Source organism: Triturus cristatus, chromosome 3_1 (assembly GCF_964204655.1).
Source record: "Triturus cristatus chromosome 3_1, aTriCri1.1, whole genome shotgun sequence".
Lineage (NCBI taxonomy): Eukaryota > Metazoa > Chordata > Amphibia > Caudata > Salamandridae > Triturus > Triturus cristatus.
Genome location: NC_140583.1, coordinates 677,087,997 through 677,112,578, shown reverse-complemented (window position 1 = coordinate 677,112,578; position 24,582 = coordinate 677,087,997). Strand labels below are relative to the sequence as shown.

At 43.1% G+C, this 24,582-nt stretch overlaps 1 protein-coding gene across 1 annotated transcript in view; it reads left to right on the top strand.

Annotated features, from left to right (window-relative positions):
- KCNQ1 (potassium voltage-gated channel subfamily Q member 1) overlaps positions 1 to 24,582 on the top strand; it is an 872,274-nt gene that overhangs the window by 713,594 nt on the left and 134,098 nt on the right. The window contains exons 12-14 of the mRNA XM_085644751.1: positions 2,437 to 2,512; positions 20,158 to 20,252; positions 24,227 to 24,273. Of these exons, the coding sequence (XP_085500877.1) occupies positions 2,437 to 2,512; positions 20,158 to 20,252; positions 24,227 to 24,273 (218 nt within the window). The remainder of the gene's footprint in view (positions 1 to 2,436; positions 2,513 to 20,157; positions 20,253 to 24,226; positions 24,274 to 24,582) is intronic.

Below are 24,582 nucleotides of genomic sequence, written 5' to 3'. Positions count from 1 at the left end.
GTATTCATGTAGTACCTCAACAGTAATAAAGTCAAAATGCAAAACAATAACAACCCTAACCTAAATTAGAAAAAATGTGTAAATGTTAATAAACTAAATTACACCAGCATGACACTATTCAATAAGGGGAACCAGAGATATGATTTTTTAAAGTATTACAGTCTAATTGCGCCAAGAAACACAAAATTGCCAATGATAGCGGTCCCGATAGACCCCCGACGTAGGTGCAATTTCAGGTTGGCCACCAGGTTCGTTCTGGTTAATGGTTTTACTTTCTGACTTAGTGTTTGTTTTGTACCAATCCACCAAAGGACTAGACTTCTAAAACCTAGAAGAGGATAGAAGGATCCTTTTAGTGGAGGAGCTATGAGAGCTTGTTTCTATGTGGAAGAAAATATGGAGCTCGGATTCAGTAATAACAAGCATTATCAAAGCCAATAGGGCTCGCCTACTAGAGAGGTATTGGTTTTGTCAATGTTTTTAGCCATGTTTTACAGCAGCGTGGCAGATTTTTTTTTTATAGCTATGAGACCAGTGCTAGCTGCATCATAGTGTTTATTTTTTTTACTTCTGGTTGGGGGTGAAGCAACATGGAGGGAGGGAGGGTGGGTGGAGGGAACACTGGCAGTGGGTGTGGGGAAAAACCCTTTTTTTTGTGTTTATTGCAGCAGTAGGGTGGGAGGCAACACCTTAGACGAGTCAGGGACAACCAGGACAACAGAGAGTGGGGTACTGGGGAAATGCTGATGACAACAGAGTGTGAGAAGCAAGGGCTGGTGACAAGCAGATGACGGGGGAGAGTGGAGTAGAGTGTGTGTGGGGAAGGCAACACGGGCAGAGGGTGTGGAGAGAAAAAAGGTTTTTTGTGTTTATTGTGCCCAAGTTAGCTGCCCAAGACAAAGATAAGCATTACTCATAAGTGAGAGGGTGATGAATGCTGTTAAACCATAAAAGCTCACTTAATCCCTTTAATGCTGCATCTAGTGTACCTCAAAGTTCTGTTTTCTCTTCCACCCAATTACATATGGAACCCCTTTGTTCACTTCTAAGAAATTCCAACATTTCCTACCACTTCTATGTCAATGACAAACAGTTGTACTTAACAGTGACCATCCTCGAGGACACCACCTTCCTCACAAAGACCTTGTAAATAAATTCCGTCCTTGACGATTCATCACCACCTTAAATTAAACCCCATAAAAACAGACTTCTTGCTGCTCTGTCCCACCAACTGCTCCACACCACTTCCGTCATGGTTGAACACTCTCAACCTCTTCTGTCAACGATCCATCATTAAGTATGCCAATGCTGAACAAGAATCCCAACCTCCAGACCTAGATAAAAGCACATTCTAAAGGCGCACAATTCCAAATTAGACTTTTGTATGGTATTCAATCTTTACTATATGGTGATGATTTTCAACAGGTCATTTTATCACTAGTCCATTCAAGATTAGGCCATGGTAATGTCCTGCTGATGGTTATGCTAAAACTACATCTCACTTCCCTGAAAGCTGAATTCAATTTTGAAGCTAGATTGGTCTCTGGAAGCAGGAAATCTAGCTACACCAGAACACTCTTGGTCTCCCTGGATTGACTTCCATCCATGAAAGGAGCACTTAAATTGGCCTGTATTATACACAAACCCTACACTAAAAATCTCCAAGCTACCTTGCAAATAAACTAATCATCTCGGGTACTAAAAGAAATTGCACTGCTCAAACACTCTTCTACTTGAAGTCACAATCTACAGGAAAAAACCTCTCAAACTGTCCTTCTCATGGAGTGCATCCAAACTTTCGAACTCCATCCTACTTCCCATCAGAACACATCAAATGTTCAAAAGTGAAATTAATATGCTCTCTTTAACCTATGTCAAACTTTTATCAACTAAAATCTTTCAAGACTTGCGTCTTTAAAGATGTCGCCTTTGTAAGAGGGTTGATGTTAAACTGGGATTTCCCTAATGGATATCATGCACTCTTGTTTTTGATGAAAACAGTATATATGTTCCTCATTATTCCCTACTACAACTCAAATATAGCATTTCCTTCTTTTAAGTTTTTGAAATGTATCCTGTCTTTGTTAATGGTAATTGTTTTAACCTTGAATGTTAATTGTGCAACCTTGTGAAGCACTCTGACTCCTTTGTGCCATGCCCACGCTAGAGATTTACCAAAAAAACACAAATGTATGATCATAAAACTTGTGCAGTCAGTATCTCACCTCCACATATCACCTTAAAACCTGGTAAATGCTCCAGTGAATTCCTATATGCAGAGCTACATGCAGAATAGTAAATCTTCCTCTCACCTCCAGACTGTTTCATTCACTTACTCAATGGAAGGAATTGCCAGTTGTGTTATTCAATATAGGTTACATTTATGCCAAAGGAATGCTTTCTGAATGCACTAATTTTCTTTTCATTGTCTACCAGGCTGAAAGAACACCACCGTGCAGCTATTAAAGTGATTCGTCGGATGCAGTACTTTGTGGCAAAAAAGAAATTTCAGGTGAGTATTTCTTGGGTGAAATAAAGGTTTGTGCCTGAAAGTGAAGCTATGTGTCTTTGCAATCAGATATTTCAAGTCTGAATACATTTATTTGAAGTTTGTTTGTTTGGGTGGCTGTGAACTCACTTCTAATGGACAATGCTATTACATGAAGACTACATTAGTGTGACATTCTGCTATTGAACTTGACCCTTAACCCAGTCATTTGAATGTACCATTAGAGCGATGCAGGCATGGTCAGTGTTTACAAACTCTTGCCACCTTGTTTATAACTGTGGTACGTATCCTATATAAGTAGAATAATCCTCCCCTGGGTGTTGTAAGTACTTTTCAAACATGACCAAAATCTGAATTTGAATTTGACTAAGGGATTATCCTAGTCACCATAACAGAAGTGGCTATTTACCCGGCTGCCAGTCTATTAGTACATAAAATTTGCTATTTACCTGACAGCTGGCAAACTAGTACATAATCCTGGCTGTTTAGCTGGCCACAGTCTAAATATTAGAGATGATGTACAAGTTGACTGATGGTCAGATAAAAAGTTTGAAGGAGATCTGAATTAAGACGGCCAGTATGAAAATGAAAAGGGACAACAAGCAATGGTACGTGGTGGCCATCTTGTAATGGGGATGCAACATGTGAGGCATTTGAATGTAAATGCATGTACAAATGTTCAATAACTTGTACACAGGTAAGTGCATGAATTACAGATGAAAAAAGTAAAGTCTATTTTGAATAAAAACATTTACGTTATTCTAATATTTCGATATGAAATGTAAGAATCAAGCGTATATTTCAGGAACTTCAGGATATGGCATACAGATATTTTGCTCTGCAGCCTAGGAGTAGTTGACTGTCTGTAAAGAATGAGTATGATTTTAAAGCATGTTACATAAATGTTTTATTCACACTTGAGAATACATTTTTTTTTTAATATTCATGTTCCTTCTTTTGATGATTTTTGAGAGCTGGGCTCTTTTTGGGATTCTTATGGAAGACCTTGTGCTAGCTTTAGGCTTCTTGTAAGGCGGTGTTCTTGCTTATTATTTCAAATCTGGTCACACAGCAGCAGTCGACAAGCAGCAGCAAACAAGGAATGCAGATGAATAGGTGGTATCTGGCCTAAGAGGGAGGGGCACGTACAGTAGGCAATTTGTGCATGTGGCCACAGTGTTTTAGGACACTTGCAGTAGGTAGATTGAGTAATGGGGCTTCTGTGGAATGGAGAAGTGAAAGCAGGAGAAATGAAAGTAATGCATCTAGATGATTCACAGGAGAAGATCTCTCTGCTGCCTGTGAATAAACATCCTGCAGACTGGGTTTCAGACACAGATGCTTATTGGTCCCATGGCACAAGAGGCCCCTTCATCCACATTGACATTTTCGTCACCTGCACAATGTATCTTGGGAATGGTAGTTTTGAGTTTTATCATGCTAAGCAGTGTTTTAAGTGGGCAAGGTCCTGCCTCTACTGAGCCCTCATTTCTGTCCTTGACAGTGATGTCTAAGCAAAATAAATCTTTAAGCCAAGAAAAACCAAAATCTGGGTGACAGGATTAGAGGCTGTACCTTACGAAAGCCATTGGGGAGGGAGTCTGGGGAAGAAAAGAGTGTGACTGGTAGGAGCAAGATGGTGACAAGTAGGAGAATAAAGGCCAGAAGGTAGACAAGTCCACGAGGACCAGGACAAAAACAACAGGCCCAGAGAGACCGCATATGCAAAGACCAGGGTTAACAATGCCAGAGGGGCCAGGAACACAACAGCGTAAAAACAGGACTAGGGATCCTGGACCATGGTGAGAAGGATCAGGAGTTCCAGGAGGATGTGGAACAGGGGGATCTCGACCCAGGTGGCAAGGGCCTGAAGGAACAGAAACACCAGGGGTAAATGGAAGAGAAGGCCAAGGACCATAATGAAAAGAAGGGCACGGGAGCCCCAGCCAGGACAGAGGAACAAGGGCAACCAGGGCCAGGAGTAGCAGACCAAGGTAAAAGACCAAAGAGGACTAGTACCAGGAGACTAATGGAAAGAAGAAACAGAGACTGGGGCCAAGACCACAGAGATCAGATCAAGGAGAACCAAGAGGCCAGATGTGTATGGGCCAGTACCAGGAAGACTATAACCAGAAAGGACCTGGTCTAGCAAAACCTGGAGACCTTATATTAGAATGTCCAGCAGGCATATAAAGGACCAGGAAGTCTAGGCCCAATGGGACCAGGATCTGAGGTCCATGAGGGTCTCCGACTCAGTGGATCCTATTGCAGGGATACAAGGACTGCATGAACCAGGATGGCCAGCTACATAGGAACTAGGAGGACCAGTGTCCGAGGGAAGAAATAGACCAGGCCCAGACCATTACTTCTTCCAGGACCATGATAGTGGGGACCGGAGTCAGATTGACAAGAACAAAGTGGAACAGGGACACCAGGAATAAAATAGGTCAGGAGAACCAGAGAACTGGGAGAGCTAGGAAACCAGGGACAATGGGACTAGCATCAAAAGCCCAAATACATGAGGGCCAGACAAAAGAGTACCAGAACTAAGCCTAGACTACATAGACTAAAAGAACTAGGAGTAGATGGATTAGGAACAGGCAAACCAGGGGTTTAGATAAACCAGGGGAGCAGGGCCAGGAGAATTGATGGACAAGAATAAGATGAGGCAGGTGAAAAGGTTAAGGACCGGGAGTCTGTGAAACGGGAGAACCAGTATTCAAAGGACTAGATGCAGGAGTACAAGGACATGATGACCAAACAGACCAGAAAGTACAGTGTAAATAATTTCTACGACTAGCATGCATGACTGGGAGGACAAGGGCCAGAAGGATCAGGACCAGATTGAAGAGGACTACGAAGATTAGGACCTGAAATGCAATGGCCAGTAGTACCAGGAAATGAGGATAAGTAGGACCGGGATCACGAAGACCAAGGGGACCAGTACCAAGGGCACCCAGAAGACCAGAGCACGGAGGACTAGTAGAACTAAAATGATCATGACTAGGAGGACCAGAAATGAGGCTAAGAGGGTCATTAAGATTAGGAACTATGGAACCACAGCTCGGAATTCCAAGTGGTGCAGGGCAATAGGACTGGACAGTGGTGGCCAGGAGGACCAGGACCAAAAGGACCAGATTCAGGAGGACCTGAACAAGGAGAACCTGGGTCAAGAGGTCCAGTATCAATGGCTGCAGTACCAGTAGGACTAAAATTACAAGGAAAAGATCCAGGAAGACCAGGACAACCCAAACCAGAAAGACAAAGACTAAGAAGGCCAGGACACGAGAGATGAGGTGGATATGGACCAGCGGTACGAGGTCTAGGAGGTTATGGGTAAGAAGAACCAGGACCAGAGAACCAGAAAGGATATGAGGCAGAGGGACAAGACTGGGGAAACCAAGAAGAGCCAGGGTGACTAAAAGGCAAGGTAAATATTAGCAAACACACAAGGACAAGAAGCACCAAGACGACCAGGGCCTAGGATACCAAGGCTAGGATGAATGTTGACCCAGGGCCATAAGAACTAAGCCCAGAAGACCAGAGCACGGAGGACTAGTAGAACTAAAATGATCATGACTAGGAGGACCAGAAATGAGGCTAAGAGGGTCATTAAGATTAGGAACTATGGAACCACAGCTCGGAATTCCAAGTGGTGCAGGGCAATAGGACTGGACAGTGGTGGCCAGGAGGACCAGGACCAAAAGGACCAGATTCAGGAGGACCTGAACAAGGAGAACCTGGGTCAAGAGGTCCAGTATCAATGGCTGCAGTACCAGTAGGACTAAAATTACAAGGAAAAGATCCAGGAAGACCAGGACAACCCAAACCAGAAAGACAAAGACTAAGAAGGCCAGGACACGAGAGATGAGGTGGATATGGACCAGCGGTACGAGGTCTAGGAGGTTATGGGTAAGAAGAACCAGGACCAGAGAACCAGAAAGGATATGAGGCAGAGGGACAAGACTGGGGAAACCAAGAAGAGCCAGGGTGACTAAAAGACAAGGTAAATATTAGCAAACACACAAGGACAAGAAGCACCAAGACGACCAGGGCCTAGGATACCAAGGCTAGGATGAATGTTGACCCAGGGCCATAAGAGCTAAGCCCAGAAGAAACCAAACTATAAGGATCAGGACCAACAGACACATAATCTGAAGGACGAGGATTATTAAAAAGAAGAATGTCACCTTCATGGCCAGGAGTGCCAGGAAGGTGAGTCCAGGGGCACAGGCAAACAGACCCTGAAAGAAAGCAAAGGACAAGGGGCACAAGGAAGATCGGGGCAAAGAGGATAAGGAACTTGAGTACGAAGACTAGAATGAGTAGGGTCATGACCAGGTACAACAGGACCAGTATGATCACTGCCTGGAGGTCCAGGACACGGGGATAGGAATAGGATGTATATATACACACAGAAAAGGGGGCTAGAGGAGATTTAATGACCAGCGAGGGCAACCTTTCCAATTATTATCACAAAACACACAAAGGACCTCGGGTCGGTCAATAGAGAAAGAGAAGAAATAAGAGAGGCTGACTAGGAGAAGGCATCTCTTTAAAGGACAGTTTCCCTCACCCACCAGAGGTGGCATGCTTCATCACAGAGAATCCTCCTCGCACCATGAAGCCTAGTCATGGTGCCAGTTACAACCCCCTCTCTGCGAGGGAGGAGCTCAGGGGTGTTTTTATTTTAGAGGTGTTCTCACGAACACCTAATGTGAGCTAGCAAAGTGTTGTGAGGGGTGCAGTGCTAGTGAAAGTGAATTAAAACTAGCTGCAAGATTTACTGCATACTTTTATTCTGGCTGCCTTGTGCTAGAATTAAAAACAGACAGTAGAACAAAGAGATATGACAGGAAACATTAGATCTAGTCGTACTCAACTAGGATCGACATATTTCAGCCTATGACCATGGGAGTGTCGTGGCTTTCTTCAGGATCATGTGTGAGCTACTGCTGTAGTAGTGATACCTAAAACTCGTGAAAAAACAATGATAGATGTTTCGGCAAATCTTATTTGCTACTAAACCTGTGAGCCAGAGGTTCTGGGTTGATGGACTCATTGGTGGTACCTGCAAATGTCAGGTAGAGCACCCCAGCTGTCCTTAGCACTAGTGCACAAGGTGCGTAGGTGCGAGATCATCCTGTCCACCTGGCAGCACAAGGGATCTCCATGCCTACAGGATGGTTGGAGACGCAAGGCAATGCTGCAAAGGACCCAAACAAAGAGAACCAGGACCAAGAAGGTCCAGGCCATTGGGTGCAGTAAGGACTATGAGACCAAACTCAAGGCCAGGAGGACAAGGATTATCCAAACCAGGAAGACGAGGCCAAAGAGGGCAAGGCCTAAGCGGGCCAGGGCACAAGATGCCAGGTAGACTGAGGGTGGCAGCCACCATATAGCACCTAGGCTGTGTCTGATCTGCAACCAGGAAATTATAATTGAAAGGGAATCACCCCAACTCAATTCTGAAACGTCAATAGTTTATCCATATTCCTTGTCTGGAAAAAGAGTATTAAAGTGGACCTGTGAAATGATCAATCCATAGGTCACAAGAATGGAAGTAATAAAATATCTCTGTTTATGCAGTGTCTTATTTCTTACAAAATTTGTAATGAAGTCAATTAATAAAATTCTCTGTGAGTTTATTTTCTTCTGTGCCTTTGATTCTTGTGTGTCTTTCTGTAATTTAATGGGAACATTCATTCTTATTCCAATTACATTCAGTTCAATTAATTCTATTCCTTTGCTTTTGGCTCCTTGACAGAATGCTTCCTTTGTGATGGCCCGACCGAGTAGGGGCCATCGAAGGGAAGGACTTTATACTGTCTACTCTATTTAAAGTAAAACCTGGCTGTAAGGGGCAGGAAAAAATAATTACCCTGTCACCTTGGGAGAAAACTCCCAGCATATAGGACCATTCATTTTTTTGTTTTCCAAAAACAAACTCCCGCTTTGGGAGTTTGTTTTTAAATCCAAGAGATTTTGAAAACTTTGCTGGCCGGTACATCAAGTCTGACAGGACTGTGCATAGACAGGAACCACCATGACAGCAGTTCCTGTCAATGTGGAGAGTTGTTTACAGGGCCGCGGACAACACTAAATGTGGTTGGTGTAAGTCCCTCAGGATGGCAGAGATATTGTCTTCTGCTATTCTGACAGAGTTAACTCCGTCCTCGAAACACTAAATTAGGCCATAGTTTTTCATCCTTTTGCCATGAGATTGGGATGAAACCTCTCTATTATACAATGTTGGTCACTTCATAAGGAGCCCTATGCAATTGTTTCTATTTTGATAATATCACCCTAGATTTTAGATGGCTATGTCACTGGGGTACATCATTTCCCGTTCTTGTTTTTGCTTTAACAAATCATTGTTTTCATGTGTTTTAGTCTGATTTGGTTAATTGAACTGAAACAGAATTAATAATTCCATAATGCACTGATTTGCTACAGAAAGGGTGTTCTGATAATATGCAGCCTTTTTGTAATCCTATATCTGGTCCGGGTGCATTCCCATATCTCTGCGAGGTAGAGAGAGTACATAGGCCTAGAGGAGTAAATAGCTTTAACTAGTCTTGCAAAGATTCTAGTCATCTTTATTAAGTAGTCACCTCTGAAGGTTACCATAAAGGAGAAGAAGCATATGTGGAGCGCAAGACAGCTCCATAAAGGGCCTCCCAAGTCGATATGTCTTGGCATATGGTGTAATGGAGTGTATTCTGTGCCATGCCTGTCAAAATACCTTGGAAACATTTAAACATTCAAGACCTTGAAGTTAGTGCCTGCATCTAAGCCAGTTTTACCACTAAGGCCTCATGTGGCAAAATCCCAAGGTTTGTGACCACAAAAGTGCTTATCATTGTGTACTAAACCCTTTTTATGAGTTGAAAATTCTTTTGACTAGTAAAATGACTTTTGCAATTGTTTCCGAATTGTTATTAGGAGGGTTCATGAAATGGAGTTCCTCCCTCCCCTTTTCAATTTGTTAAGAAATGTATTGATATTTTGTTACTGCAATTGCTGTTGCAAACCATTAATAAGCTAATCACCCCCAAATTGAGGTGGTAACTAATTTGCAAAGGGAAAGGGGTCCGACCCCTTTTCCTTTTGAGAATCATGTTGGCAGCCTCAGCTTGGAGAAGTATTCCAATGATTCTTTGAGGAACACAGGCTGCTTTGAAAAAAATAATAATAGCTTTTTGCATTTTGAAATGTAGTCATAGAGATGATGATGTGCTGTCCGTTGCAGGCCACCATCTCTGTGATTATAGACAATCACAGCGGGTCACAATGTGGACCTGCTTAATGAATATTAATTAGGCAGGTCATTCTGCAACCCCTGTGATTCAATATTGTTTTAATTGACTGCACAGTACATATGTTAGTTTGCAAAATACTATTACTTTTGCAAAATGTATATGCAGAATTTGCAACTACTTTTTGTGAGTGAAATAATAATACATCAGGACCTCATTTTCATGAGGAGATGGATGCCAATTGTGTTCACTTCTTGTTTGCAGTCCTACCTGTTATAAGTACATAATAAAACAAAGTTTAAGCTGTTTAAACATCTGCCAAGAAAATAGTGGTTACTCTATTTGCCTTGCTACTGGCAGCCAAGTTGTGAGTCTATTATTTAGCTATTTGGCCAGCAACCAAGCAAATAATTAAGTTTCTTTTCAAGTTATTCGCAAGGCCACCAACAATACAGTACATCATCTCTGCGATTCAGCCAGCTGCCGGGTAAATATTGAAATTTCTTTGCTACTTGCCAGTCTACTAGTCAAATATTATAAAATGTCTGCTATTAACCTGCAGCCACTTAAATATTTAAGTTTATTTGCATGGCTGCTGGCCTAATGCTGTTTTGCCAGCAGCTGGGTCCTGAATGAAGTTTTTTGTTTGCTTAATGCTGGCCAAATGGTACCAGTCCTCTGGTATTTAGACAGTGGACAGGTAAATTGTGAAGTTTCATTTTTATTTACTCAGCTGCTGGCCAAACAGTGCAGAAACTCTACTATTTACCTGGCCACTGGCTAAATAGTAAAGTTTTCCTGGTATTTGCACGGCCGCTATACGAACAGTGCAAAATCTCCACTATTTAACCAGCGGCTGGGTAAATAGTGACGTTTTTCTGTTATTTGTATGGCCACCGATCAAACAGTGCAGAATTTCTACTATTTAGCCAGCATCAGTTAAACAGTGAATCTTTTCTGCTATTTGTACGGCTGCCAACTGAACTGAACAGTGCAGAATCCCCACTATATAGCCAGCGGCCAGGTAAATAGTGAAGTTTTCTGCTATTTGCACGGCTGCCAGCTAAACCGTGCAGAATTTTTCAATCAATGGATGTTTTTGTAGTTTGAACTAAGCACTTCAAACCTGCTGCATTTAAAATAGATGCAAAAACAATAAGGTGATGAATGGAATGCTTGAATTAATCCCAGTCACTGACATTTGCTCCGGCCGCATCCCAATCCATCGTTTTTTGCCCACCATGCCAACTCAGTTTGGACCCAGCCATATGCACATCAGTCTTAGCCATGCTCCTTAAAGGAACAGTTCAGACAGGTCCTACCTGAACTAGAATGCAAGCAACCAAGAGCCATTTTCACCCTTATTAGGTCTCTTCAGTCTGGTATAGCTTGCTTCCAGTGGCACAGTGAACCCGGGGACAAGGCTAGGCATACCCAAAGCACTTAGGGCATCAAATACAAAAGCAACAATGTGATGCATGGAATACTTAATTCAAGCATTCCATCCATCTCTTTTTGTATGTTTTAGTGTGTAGCCCTAAGTGGTATGGATATGCCCAGACATGTTCGAGAGACAACTATGTTTCACTTTTTGAAATAGGTGGGCTAAAAGATGCTTTTTAAAGTATATTGATAAAATATGGGGCATGTTTTATAGAAATTTCCAGAGCTGGTAGTGGGGCTAATAAAGTAATTCAGTTCTTTAAAATGCAGTGTTAGACATCATACATCTGCTGCTAGAAACAATTCCCTGAAATATCAGCTGGCCCTGAACTACACCTTATTTCTGATGTGATTTCTAGTGGTGTAACAATAACCCGAGCCCGAGCTTCAGGGGACCCCCTACAGCACTGTGCACAGGCAGCAGGCCCGTGGCCTGACGGCTCCTGACTTGGTCCGGAACGTGTTGGAGCCCCACCATCTACTTTGCAGGGGGCCCCCTTAAGTTTTGTTACGCCACTGCTGATTTCCTATATACATCTACAATTATAAGTGTTTTGACTGCTGTGCCTGCACTCATGAAGCTGAGTGTTTTCTTCATGCAGGTATTAACGGAAATTTCAGGTGTGCTGTAGTATTTGGCAGAGGACTAGATCAAGTTGGTCTGTATTTAGTTGTTTGGCTTCTGAACCCAGCCCTCAATAGGTGTTGTTGGACCTATGCAAACAGCAAAGGTCGACTCCCCAAGCTTCAAAATGTATGCTATCAAATGTGTGCTATAAATGGATATGTTGTGGGAGAGATTTGCTTCTGGGTAGCCATCTGACCCAGAATATGCCCACACTGCCAAACGCTATTGGTCTTACATTTTTCTACATCTGGCCTTGCCAGGTTTCACGCTCATCAGTTCATCTGGATCCATCTGATCTATTGACATACCCTCTACCGATTCCATGTCCTGTCTGAAACCAAGGTCAAACTATTTAACCAGGACATGCCAAAGAATTCAGCTAATTTCTTAAAGCCTTGTGGTCTTTCACTACTGCCTAGACTTGTCTTCCTTGCTACTTCAAAGTATGTGTGCCCCCCCCCCCCTACATGCCCCAGCAGAGTAAAGATGTGTATGTGTTTCCTCTACCCTACTTTCTGCTTTACATCCTTGGGGATGTGCCATGCCACCGACTTTCTGGCAACCTGCCTAAAGAACGGCCATGGTAGAAGCTCCTTTCATAGACTTCAAGTGTGGGGTTTGGAGTTGCAAACTTTCCTAAGAAAAATACCGGCCATCTGTTCATGTTTTGACATTTCTGCAAAGGGACATGATTCAGATGTAGACCTTTTTTTATGAAATTGTCTGTTCTGTTTTGTTTATTTTAATTATCGACTGGGAAGGTCTTTAGGGCAGCTGAAAAACCTTTTAAATGTTTTTCTTCTTACTTCAACAGCTTCTAGTATATACTGATAAGGGAAGTAATACCTCCTATTGGTGAATTATCTTCATTTTTGTACCAACAAGGATTTAAAAATACCAATCATACCAATGTAAAACCAGCCAGGGGGCAACCAGAGTGGGGGCGGGTGGAGGGAATGACAGGAAATAGGTTTCTGTGGTAAAGTTTCTTATGAAGTATTCTTGTCCACATTCCAGTCCATTGTTTTGAACACCACTATGCCACTCTACACAGGTATAGCTTGAGGTCTGTGGCATAGTGAAAAGACAATAGTCTGCAATGCGGTCTGAGCGATCACAAGCGGCTGAGGTTCAAGCAGGCGTTCCAGCACCTTGTTTATTGCAAGAAATGCCCTAATTGCTACAGGACTTAAGGATGCGGCCAAAGTAGTTTGGAACCGATGTAGCATTGGTTGTGTTCCCAACTGAAAAGGACCTGGCCTGTTCTTATTAATACAGGACTAAGATTGACCGAATGCGTGGCTGTGAATTGCTTAATTGAGCACCTCACTATGGGGTAACAGCAAAATTTAAACGTAGAAGGATACGGGTAGATAATCTTTTATGATCAAAAAGAAACAAATGCCCCTGTAATTTTTATTCCCTTGTTAGTTTTACAGTGTTTTTCTTGACCTATTATGGTCTTGCGTTACATGGAGTATAAAGTATGCCCCACAAGCCAGCTAATTATACAAGAGATATGGGGGCACATGCATCAAGCATTTTACCGGTCGCATATGGACGGATTCACAGAATCGGCAACTTGAAAAATGCCTTTTCCGATGCATGTACCTTTTTGCATTCGCAATATAGTCATTGCAATTTTTTGCGATTACCTAAATTGCAAATGCATTTAGGGAATCGCAAATGCTCTAATTAATTCTTGAAGTTAGAATCAATGTAAGGTCGTCTAGATGACATGAAGGAAGGAAAATATTAGTTAAAATTGATGGTATCCATAGATTTGCTATTTATTTCAAATATTGCTAATCTTATCTCTTCCTTCTTCAAAAAAAAACGGGGGCACTACAAGCTATATGGGGTTAAGAAAGCTAACATCCTCATATTACCCTTATTAATTGCTCAAGAAAGGATGGGGTTTGTCCTAATTTAAACCTTTAGTATGCCCCCGCCACTCAGCTCAAGCTTAATGAAGAATGAGATTTTAAAAAGCTTTGATAGACAGTTGGCAGGTAGATTTCACCAAATAGGTAACCCACAAAAAACGCCTAAATGCAAGATCAAACTCTGAGCACAAGAACCTGGAGAAGGACCTAATAAAGTATCTGAGAGTACGGGGATAACCCCTGGTATGTTTGTACCATAGGTACTCTTGATCTAAGCTTGCAGAGTTGTCGAAGTACTAATTTAGGGGGCTGGAACTTGTCTGATTGTACCAACCCAAATGTACTCAACTACACATTTGAAGATTATATACTTCAAGGCGTCCATGGAGCCCAAAGTAGCATCCTTTAGTTGACTCCTATTAATTGTATTACAATTTCAAAAGGAACTTGCTATAAATATAAAGTAATTGGCTCTCAGAAGGGAGAGGAGAGAAGACAAAAGAAGATAAAAGTTGCTGGAATGCAACTCCTCCTCCGCTAGTCACCATTTAAATTACAATTGGGCTAGACCATTGTTTTCCAGAAATTTTGTTTTCAGGTAGATGTAGTATCATAATCGGAGTACTTCTTGACCTTTAAATTCAAAGGTATGGCCTGACACTCTTGGCCATGAAATCAATTTGCCTTTGAAGCTTTGAAGATTTAAAGTGTCTTTTATAAGAACATTTTTATTAAAACCTTGTCTTACATAATTATTCTAGTCACGATAGACAATCAAAGGCCATACAATCAATAATATAACCCCTACTCTACCACCCTGGAGGAGGACTCGCTATCATACATAAAAGCTCCCTCCAACTCACTACAGCCAGCACAAACTACTCCTCGTCCCTCATGGAACACCTCCACTTCCAGATCCAGACCAGCCCCAGAACAACCCTACGTGGCACCCTCACCCAAAGACCTCACGAACCACGCCCCACGTTCACCTCAACCATCACAGACCTCATTGCACCCAAATCATCGCCTCCATGGACTACATACTGCTTGGAGACCTGAATTTCCACCTCGACAACCTCAGCGACCCCCAACTCCACCGCCCTCTTGGACAACATCGGACTGAAACAGCTCATCATCCCCCCACCCACAAGGCAGGACATACCCTCAACATCATCTTCGCAGGAGGAAATATCTGCTTCAGCCATTCCACGCAACTCCACTGGACGGACTACCAATGCGTAAATTTCTCCTTCTCAAAACTCGCTGCACAGCCAGCTTACCTTCACCGCCTGGACCCCTGTCACCACTGAAGACACCGCCAAGAGCATGAAGAGCATACTCTCAGGAGCCCCCAATGAACTCTGCCGCCATTGCACTCGAACTACGACGCACTATCAATGCCACCTTCGAAACCGGCACGTTCCCCGAAGAGTGGAAATGCACAGAAGGCAAGCCCCTCCTCAAGAAGCCCTCCGCAGACGCGACAGACCTCAAGACCATCACTCTCCTCCCCTTCGCAGTCAAAGTCACTGAGAAGATCGTCAACATCCAGCTCATGAACTTCAAAGAAGCTAACTCGATCTTCGACTCCTCCCAATCCAGATTCCACGGCAATCACAGAACTGAGACCGCCCTCCTAGCCGAACAGTCAAAATCTGCACTCTACTCGACCAGGGCCACACGGCGGCCCTCATCCTACTAGACCTCTCTGCAGCCTTCAACACCGTCTACCACCGCACACTCACCACCAGACTCCACGACGCTGGCATACAGGGAACTGCCCTGGACTGGATCCGCTAATTCCTCACCGGCTGAACTCAAGGAATCAGACTCCCGCCCTTCCTCTCTGAACCCACAGAGACCAGCTGTGGAGTAACCCAAGGATCATTGCTCAGTCCTATGCTCTTTAACATCTACATGGCCCCCCTCAACACTATCGGCAGAAAGCATGGGCTCAGCATATTATCCAACACCGACGAATCCTAACTCATTCTCCTCATCACCAGGGAACCCCACATCACCAGACACAACTTCCAGGAAGGAATAAAAGACATTGCATCCTGGATGAGCAGTAGCTACCTAAAGTTCAACTTGGAGAAAACAGAAGTCCTCGACCTCGGATCTACCCCCTCTGCATGGGACAATACCTGGTGGCCCACCGCAACCCCCCCATACCCAAGAACCATGCCCACAACCTCGGTATCATACTCTACTCCTCCCTCACCATGACCCGACAAAACCAGCACACTGGACTACAGAAACTCCCTCTTCGCCAGGAATAAAAAAGCTCTACTCCGCAAATTCCAGACCATCCAGAACACTGCCGCAAGACTTGTCCTCAGCATCCCACGGCAAAACCACATCACCCAGCACCTACGAGACCTCCACTGGTTTGCCATCGAAAAGAGAGTGACCTTCAAGCTGCTCACTCACGCCTACAAATCCCTCCACAACACCGGACCCCAATACCTCAACGAAAGAGTCTCCTTGTACACACCAAAGAGAAGCCTCCGCTCTGCCGACCTCGCCCTGGCCAAAACCCCTCCCATCCGCAGAGCCAGAACGGGAGGAAGAGCCTTCTCCTACATCGCTGCCAAGACCTGGAACGAACTCCCCCTCAGCTTCAGACGATCCCCCACTCTGCAAGCATTCAGGAAGAGCCTCAAGACCTGGCTCGTTGGATGAGAGACAGCTGCACGAATCCCTGGCTCCCCCCAGTGCCTTGAGACCCTCACGGGTGAGTAGCGCGCTTATCAAATCCCTGATTGATTAATTGATTCTTGACCAAAGAACAGAACAGCAGAAAGAATAAAGCTCCTCTGTCAATTGAGATTTGAGTAGAAATACAATAACAAACATTTCAAATCGCTATGTTCCTACTGATAAACTATTCAAAATAAGTAAAGGGAAGAGAGATAGGAATATATTAGCAACATTTTATAATTTACTAATGCTTCACTCAGACAAATAAAATAAAAAAAGTCTCAAATCCCCTTAAAATTTAATTGATAGGATGTGCTTTTGAAGTACAGATTTTATATTGAAACTAATTGACCCAGATTACTAAACACAAGTGGACGTGCCTTGTTCTTGATATCTTTTATGGACATGAATAACTAACAAGCACTGGCAAAGGCAAAAGGTCTTGCCTGTGTAAGAGTTATTGGCTTTGGCAATGTGTTGTAGTGTGGCTGCTCTTCAGCATGATTAAAAGTTAGTGGGGTGGAGTGGGTTAGATTGGTGTAGAGTGAAGTGGGGTAGATTGTAGTGAAGTAGAGTGGGGTAGATTGGAGTGAAGTAGAGTGCAGTAGATTGAAGTGGGGTGGGTGGGGTAGATTGGAGCGGGGTAGATTGGGGTGGAGTGGGGTAGATTGAAGCAGGGTAGATTGTGTTAATTGGGTTAAAGTGGTGTGGATTGGAGTGCAGTGGATAGATTGGAGTGGAGTGGGGTAGAGTGGGGTAGACTGGAGTGGGGTAGACTGGTGTGAATTGGGTTAGAATGGGGTGGGATAGATTGGGGTGCAGTGGGGTGAGGTAGATTGGAGTGGGATGAATTGAGGTGTTTTGGGGTGGATTGGCATGTCGTAGAGTGAAGTGGTGTGGCTTAGAATGTTGCAGAGTGGGGTGGCATAGTGTGGAGTATGGATGGTGTGGTAGCGCACTGCTATTACAGACGACACATTTTCAGTTGAAATGACCATTACATTTGCACAGGTATAAAGTTTTACTTAACACAGACAATAACGTGTGTGATAGTGTATTGATGAGGTTTGATTGTATTCAAATATTTGTTTCCACCATACTTCAGAATTACAAAAAAAACTTTAATTTTACTGTCCTAATAGTGATATATTTTGAAATATAAGCACAGTTCATTTTTGGTGTGTGCTAGAAAAAAGTATTTTGTTTCACAGCAAGATTGTCACATAAAGTCTCTCACTTTGAAGTCAGAGAAAGAAAAGTAAACACCAGGTTCCCTTGGAAGACAGAGCCTGGCATTTGACCTCTGTCTTTGAATGTGCAGCAAATGTGAGAAGATAAGAACACAATATAAAGACCTGTTTACAGAAAGTGAGCATTCATAAGGATATGGTAAACTGGCAATGCTCTGCCGGACGGACAAACTCAAGCTGAAAAACCTAAAACGAATAAAGCCAGGAAACATAAAGCAAGCAATTGGGAGTTACAAACCACAAAACCAATGAGCAGCAATGGTTCAACAAAGGATAGAATGCATTTCCAGGGGAAGGTTTCAGAATACCCTCTAGAATATCTTTACTAACCTCGACAGCTGTGCTATCTGGTATGCTGCGACCTAAAAATGTTTTTTTTTCTGTTGCATAGTACTCACTCACTAAACTTTCAATGCGTTCTTAGAAGATATTAAGTTCACTCACTTTTTTGTAATCCTGAAGACTGATTTTGCCTCCCCCAAATTCAACCATGTGGTCTGCAATTCAAACATGATGCTTCAGTAGAAAGTATCATAACCAACTGAGATATTGACTAGTATTTCAATAGGTGATGTAGTTTTCCTCCAGACACACAGAGCAATTTTGGAAGAAAGACAAGCTGCCCCTTCCATCCCTCCGGCCTCTGAAGGTACTAGGCTACCGGAAAATGGATCGGAAATTGCAATGAGGCTTGCTCAGTGGTTGTTACATGTCGGGCCTTCGTCTTCGTCGTAACTATCTCTTAATGGACTAACCTTGAAGTGGGCAGCAGCAATGCCTCTGAAAATCTCATGCGTGAGGTATTCCTCACATATCACTATGTTTAGATGGGAAATGTCGGTCATTATGGAGCCTTTAACATAATATCCCACACTAGACTTTTACATTGGTTGTGGGATATCTGGGTCAAAGGCAATGACCATGCCTTGCTAGCTTGTTTTCTTAAGGATGGTACTCAAGCCTTCTCACTGGACATTTTCCACTAATAGCTGCAGGGTCCCGCAGGGCTTCTCATTGAGTCGGGCACTATTTACCCTCTATGTGATCCTTCTAGTCGAGCTCTTAGTGTCTTATGGCCTAAAGTATTGACTACACTGATGTCACACGGGTCATCCTCTGGCATGACCATGACATGACTAGCCATCCACATCAGTTCAAAAGTAGTCTGTGCTCATTGACCCAGTAAGTGGGCTCCAACTCCCTCTGGCTCAGCACTGACAAGACAGAGGTTATGGTTTTGGGAAATATCTTGTTCTGGTCCCATAATTTGTGGGTATACACTTTTGGTCCCGCTTCCATCCCTCCTCCTACCCTCGCAGTTTAGGCATTGTTTTTGATCAGCTGCTAAATGTTAAAGCTCAAATCAACATACTTACATCCACATGCTTCATGATGATGAAAATGATAAGGAAAATTCAGCCTCTTCTCCATAGCTCAACTAGAGAAACACTAGTTCACGGTCTCATTTTATGCAGGCTAGACTTCTCCAATTCCCTCTTTGTAGTTTGCCTGGATATCTACAACTAATCCAAAATCCAGCTGCACATCTCATCTTGGGTCTCATCTGGTCACCCTTCACTGACTTCCTATCCAACAACACTGGGTGTTCCAGGCTGTCTGTTTTTGTCATAAGACTATCCATAGCCTTTCACCATGAATTACAGGTCTTCTCTTTTTTGGATGTACACTTCTGCCAGATCTATTTTCTCTAGCTTTGCCCACTTGGTTTATACTCGTAAATTCAAGAAGGTACACATAGGAGGCTGTGCCTTCACAGTGATCACTGCCAAAGCCTGCAATTCCCTCTGAAGAATAAAGATTCCAGGTTGACTCAGTAGAGCATCAGTTGAAGATGATAATTGATCCTTTGCTTGTGATAGTTGGACTTCTATCCCAAAGGTTGACCAAGAAATGTCTGATACCGTTGCCGCGGTTACCTTCGTATGGCTGATTTCCGATATGCCTTGGGACACAAATAATTTCTAAATCGATAATAGGCCTCCTTTAAACGTAGGCTTTTATAACCATTAGGGGTTCGGGGGAGGTAGAGTTGGGGGGGGGGGGCGCTATGAAGCGGCACCTAGCTAGGACACTTGGTTCGAATAATTGTGCTCAGGTATCTTTAAGAAAAACATGAATTAACTGCTTTTTAGGTGTTGAGCAAACCTTATATGTGAATAATAAAAATTGCAATTGAATAGTTTGTCTCAGAGTGTAAAATGTAGTGGCTTGCATAGACTATTAGACAAAGGGAACAGTAGATCAAAGATGTTTTTATTTTATGGACTTCTTGTAGCTTGTTATCTCGATCACAATAAAGTGCTGTTTCAACTTTTATAGTGAGTCATATTGTTTACGTTACAAATGTTCATTGCTGTGGTTAGAAAATGAGCGGGAGCTTTGTGGAGATGGTGTGTACTGCTGCAAATATTTGTTTTCTCGTTTTTTCAATGACTGAAGATCATTTGTTACTTTGCAGCAAGCTAGAAAACCATATGACGTGCGAGATGTCATAGAACAATATTCACAGGGACATCTCAATCTAATGGTGCGAATAAAAGAGTTACAGAGGAGGTATGTATCTTCAGGGTTTTTACCATATGAAAAATAAGAAGCAGTAGCATGTTACGTTTCCGGAGCACCTTAATTTCTATTTTCCGTTGTGTAACGAGCTGCACTAATGCAATAAGTCAAATATTATGGGCGTTAGATGGCAAAATAATATTGTCAACAGACGTTGCACACAGCAGTTGTATATTTAATAATGCTGTTGGTGCACCTTTATGGAACAAGTAGCTCTGAAAAGCGGTTTCGTGAAGGAATTCAATTGAAGCAGTCATTAAAAAGCACAACTTGTGTTCTTTGTATATCTTTTTATTAGCCATAGTTGTTGATTCCACAACAAGTGTTTCATTTGAGTCGATTGTAAATTGCGAGGAACCTCCATTAACTAAAACAATTAACTTCACCAATGGAGTTTCTTTTCAGTTGATCCTAGGCAAAAGCCGCTGACACGTGTCGTTGAATGCAGAATTTCAGCTTGAGACCTTCTTCAGGGCTTGATGCAAAATTTGTGTAAATATACAACAGTTTTGCAATCTGATTGCAAATTCACACACTGATTCGGTGTCTCCCTTTCATTAAGAAGGCGTCCTTGGTCCCGTCTTCCATCATCTCCCTATTGAGATATATGTTAATTTATGATTAGATTGCAAAACTGTTGATTACTTATATGGGGTACATAGCAACCCTTTCGCTTAAGAGCAACTCAAATAAAACCACATTGGTGAAGCAAACAGTTATCCTTTATGGTGGCTCTTTCTAATGAGCAAATTAAAGTACTGCAAATATTCATAATTTCCTTAGAATCAAATTATTATTACGTTAAAGATGATCTATAAATACACAGGCACTAGAACAATAAAAAAGCCATATGATCAAATGTCATCTACAGCCACACACACCTTACAATTATTTTATCAATATTTCAGCACAACCTGGCTAGGAAGCATTTTCTTTCCCACTGTGATGCAATTTAATATCACAATCAGGATTCACATGCTTCTCTGGATAATGAAAGCCCCTCCTTACAAATGTGAGCTATTTGGATGTGATATTTGTGTAAAATAGAACTGTACTCTCCTCCCCAAAGAATCCGCGCTCTAAACTTATACCTCAACTGGTTTGAAAAACTCAGAAACTACTACTCCTGAAATTCTGGTAAAGGACTACAGCTAATAATTCTCAGTTTCTGAGAAGTGTCTCTTATATGGACGTGTTACCTAATTGTGAGCACCGAGAGGGACTGCTTGTGCCTCTTGTATGGACACATTGCCTAATAGTGAGCACTGAGAGGGACTGCTTGTGACTCTTGTATGGGCACTTAACCTAATAGTGAGCACCGGGAGGGACTGCTTGCACCTCTTGTATGGACACATTGCCTAATAGTGAGCACCGGGAGGGACTGCTCGCGCCTCTTGTATGGACACATTGCCTAACAGTGAGTACTGAGAGGCATTGCTTGTGCCTCTTGTATGGACACATTGTCTAATAGTGAGCACTGAGAGGGGCTGCTTGCGCCTCTTGTATGAACACATTGCCTAATAGTGAGCACTGAGAGGGACTGCTTGTGACTCTTGTATGGACACTTAACCTAATAGTGAGCACCGGGAGGGACTGCTTGCGCCTCTTGTATGGACACATTGCCTAATAGTGAACACCGGGAGGGACTGCTTGTGCCTCTTGTATGGACACATTGCCTAACAGTGAGCACTGAGAGGCATTGTTTGTGCCTCTTGTATGGACACATTGCCTAATAGTGAGAACTGAGAGGGGCTGCTTGTGCCTCTTGTATGAACACATTGCCTAATAGTGAGCACTGAGAGGCATTGCTTGTGCCTCTTGTATGGACACATTGCCTAATAGTGAGCACCGAGAGGGACTGCTTGTGCCTCTTGTATGGACACATTGCCTAATAGTGAGCACTGAGAGGGGCTGCTTGTGCCTTTTGTATGGACACATTGCCTAATAGTGAGCACCGAGAGGGACTGCTTGTGCCTCTTGTATGGAAACATTGCCTAGTAGTGAGCACCGAGAGGGACTGCTTGTGCCTCTTGTATGGACACTTTACCTAATAGTGAGCACCGAGAGGGGCTGCTTGTGCCTCTTGTATGGACACATTGCCTAATAGGGAGCACCGAGAGGGACAGCTTGTGCCTCTTGTATGGACACTTTACCTAATAGTGAGCACCAGGAGGAACTGCTTGCGCCTCTTGTATGGACACATTTCCTAATAGTGAGCACTGAGAGAGGCAGCTTGTGCCTCGTATTTGGACACTTTACCTAATAGTGAGCACTGAGAGGGACTGCTTGTGCCTCTTATATGGATACGTTACCTAATAGTGAGCACCGAGTGGGACTGCTTGCGCCTCTTGTATGGACACTTTACCTAATAGTGAGCACAGGGAGGGACTGCTTGTGCCTCTTGTATGGACACATTGCCTAATAGTGACTACCGGGAGGGACTGCTTGTGCCTGTTGTATGAACACATTGCCTAATAGTGAGCACTAAGAGGCATTGCTTGCGCCTCTTGTATGGACACATTGTCTAATAGTGAGCACTGAGAGGGGCTGCTTGTGCCTCATATTTGGACACATTACCTAATAGTGAGCACAGGGAGGGACTGCTTGAAGGAGGTGGGAGAAACTTGCACCCATAGGAGTCCTATAATAGAAATGATTAGTCGTACGATCTTGTGCTTGCTGGGCCTTTGGAATCGAGGTGTTGTACACGTAACACAGGGCCCCGAAACCCCCGCCGTACAGTTGGGAGAACCCTCAGCACAGTACTATGGCCTGAGAGCTCCTGATTAACTCCAGAGGGGGGGCCCTCCATGTACCTTGCAGGGGGGGGGGGGCTCAAGTTCTGTTAAGCCACAGGGTACACATTCATCCAGTGCTGCTCCACAAACAGTCTTTGGCTCAGCATTCTACACAGCTTAGAACCTTGTCTTCTTAGAGAAAACCCTTTCTTGAAAGAGTCAGCTTGTTGCAAACATCTTAATTAAACACATTAATACGCGTCATGAAAACATATTAAAGCTATTTCTCTTAAGAACAAATAACCAAGAACAGACGAGGCCACGGTTGCTTTAACAAAGGGATTGTGTGAAATCACCAAAATGTAAGAAGAATGCATACACTGTAAGAAGCAACTTTATTATCTTTTTGATTTTGCAAATCGAAATATTTACGAGGAGGGTTTGTTTTTTAATTAGAACAAGTAGGGAAATATAAGGATGAGGAATATTGGAAAGTGTGTATTACCCTTAACTACTTGCATTAAACTGAGTATCATACATGTTTCAAGTAGTGTTTGTGCCTGTGCACAGCTAGCCTATTCTCTATACACGCGGACATCAAGAGAATGGACAGACCATAACCCTCCTTTTCCTGATGCCAATTAGAATGAGCTTTACTATAATAATAACTTGTTGTTATAGTTCACACCACAGTCCTGATGTTTCTCAGCATTGTAAATAATAGGTGCTAATTATTAAATAACAATTGCTTATCACCTGATTTACCAGCCTAGGAAGGATGGAAGACTGAGTTGGCCTTGCCGTGATATTAACATGTGACCTGCAGATGACCCTGTATGTCAGCAGTGTGCGACTCTGACACTGAGCTATTTTCTGGTCTTATGTTGCATGGATTTTGAGGAAATGCTTGGCTTGGTCAAAGGGATGAGCTAAGGGACACATTTGTTTAAACTATGAGCACCGTGTGGATTGATGAATGTTGCAAGGCACAGTGCTGATCTTTAACTCCCAGCAAGAGCTATTAAACCACGCTGGAACTGATAGTGCATGACATAAACACTGTTCTGCAATGTCAATGTTTGCATCCACATTGATTCCTGCTATGAAGATCCTTTCTATGTTCCTCACACCTTGACTCGTTTTACAAAAATGTCGGTACCACTGATTTCATTACACTGATGGCACAGGCGGCAATGAGATATTAATAGCATGTGTATTTTCTTTAAGGTTGGACCAGTCCCTGGGGAAGCCATCTCTCTTTGTGTCTGTCTCAGGTAATATAGTCAGTCTTCCATTCTTACTGCTGGATTGTATACCAAGCTGCACTCCACGCTTGAGTACCTTTGTGAAGCTCCTCACTACCTAACAAAGATGTTTATAAGTCTGTTTGCACTTTGTACAAATGGCAGTACTATAGGAACATTATGCTAATCCACAATCTCCCTTACAGAGCAGAGATTAGGGCAGTAATTTGAGCTGGTGGTTGCTGGTGGGGTCCAGGGCATTCATTTTTGGGAACCTGCACTTATTTTTCCTTATTGGTCCATTCTCGAGAGCAAGAGCGGGAAAAGAAGGAGGAAGAG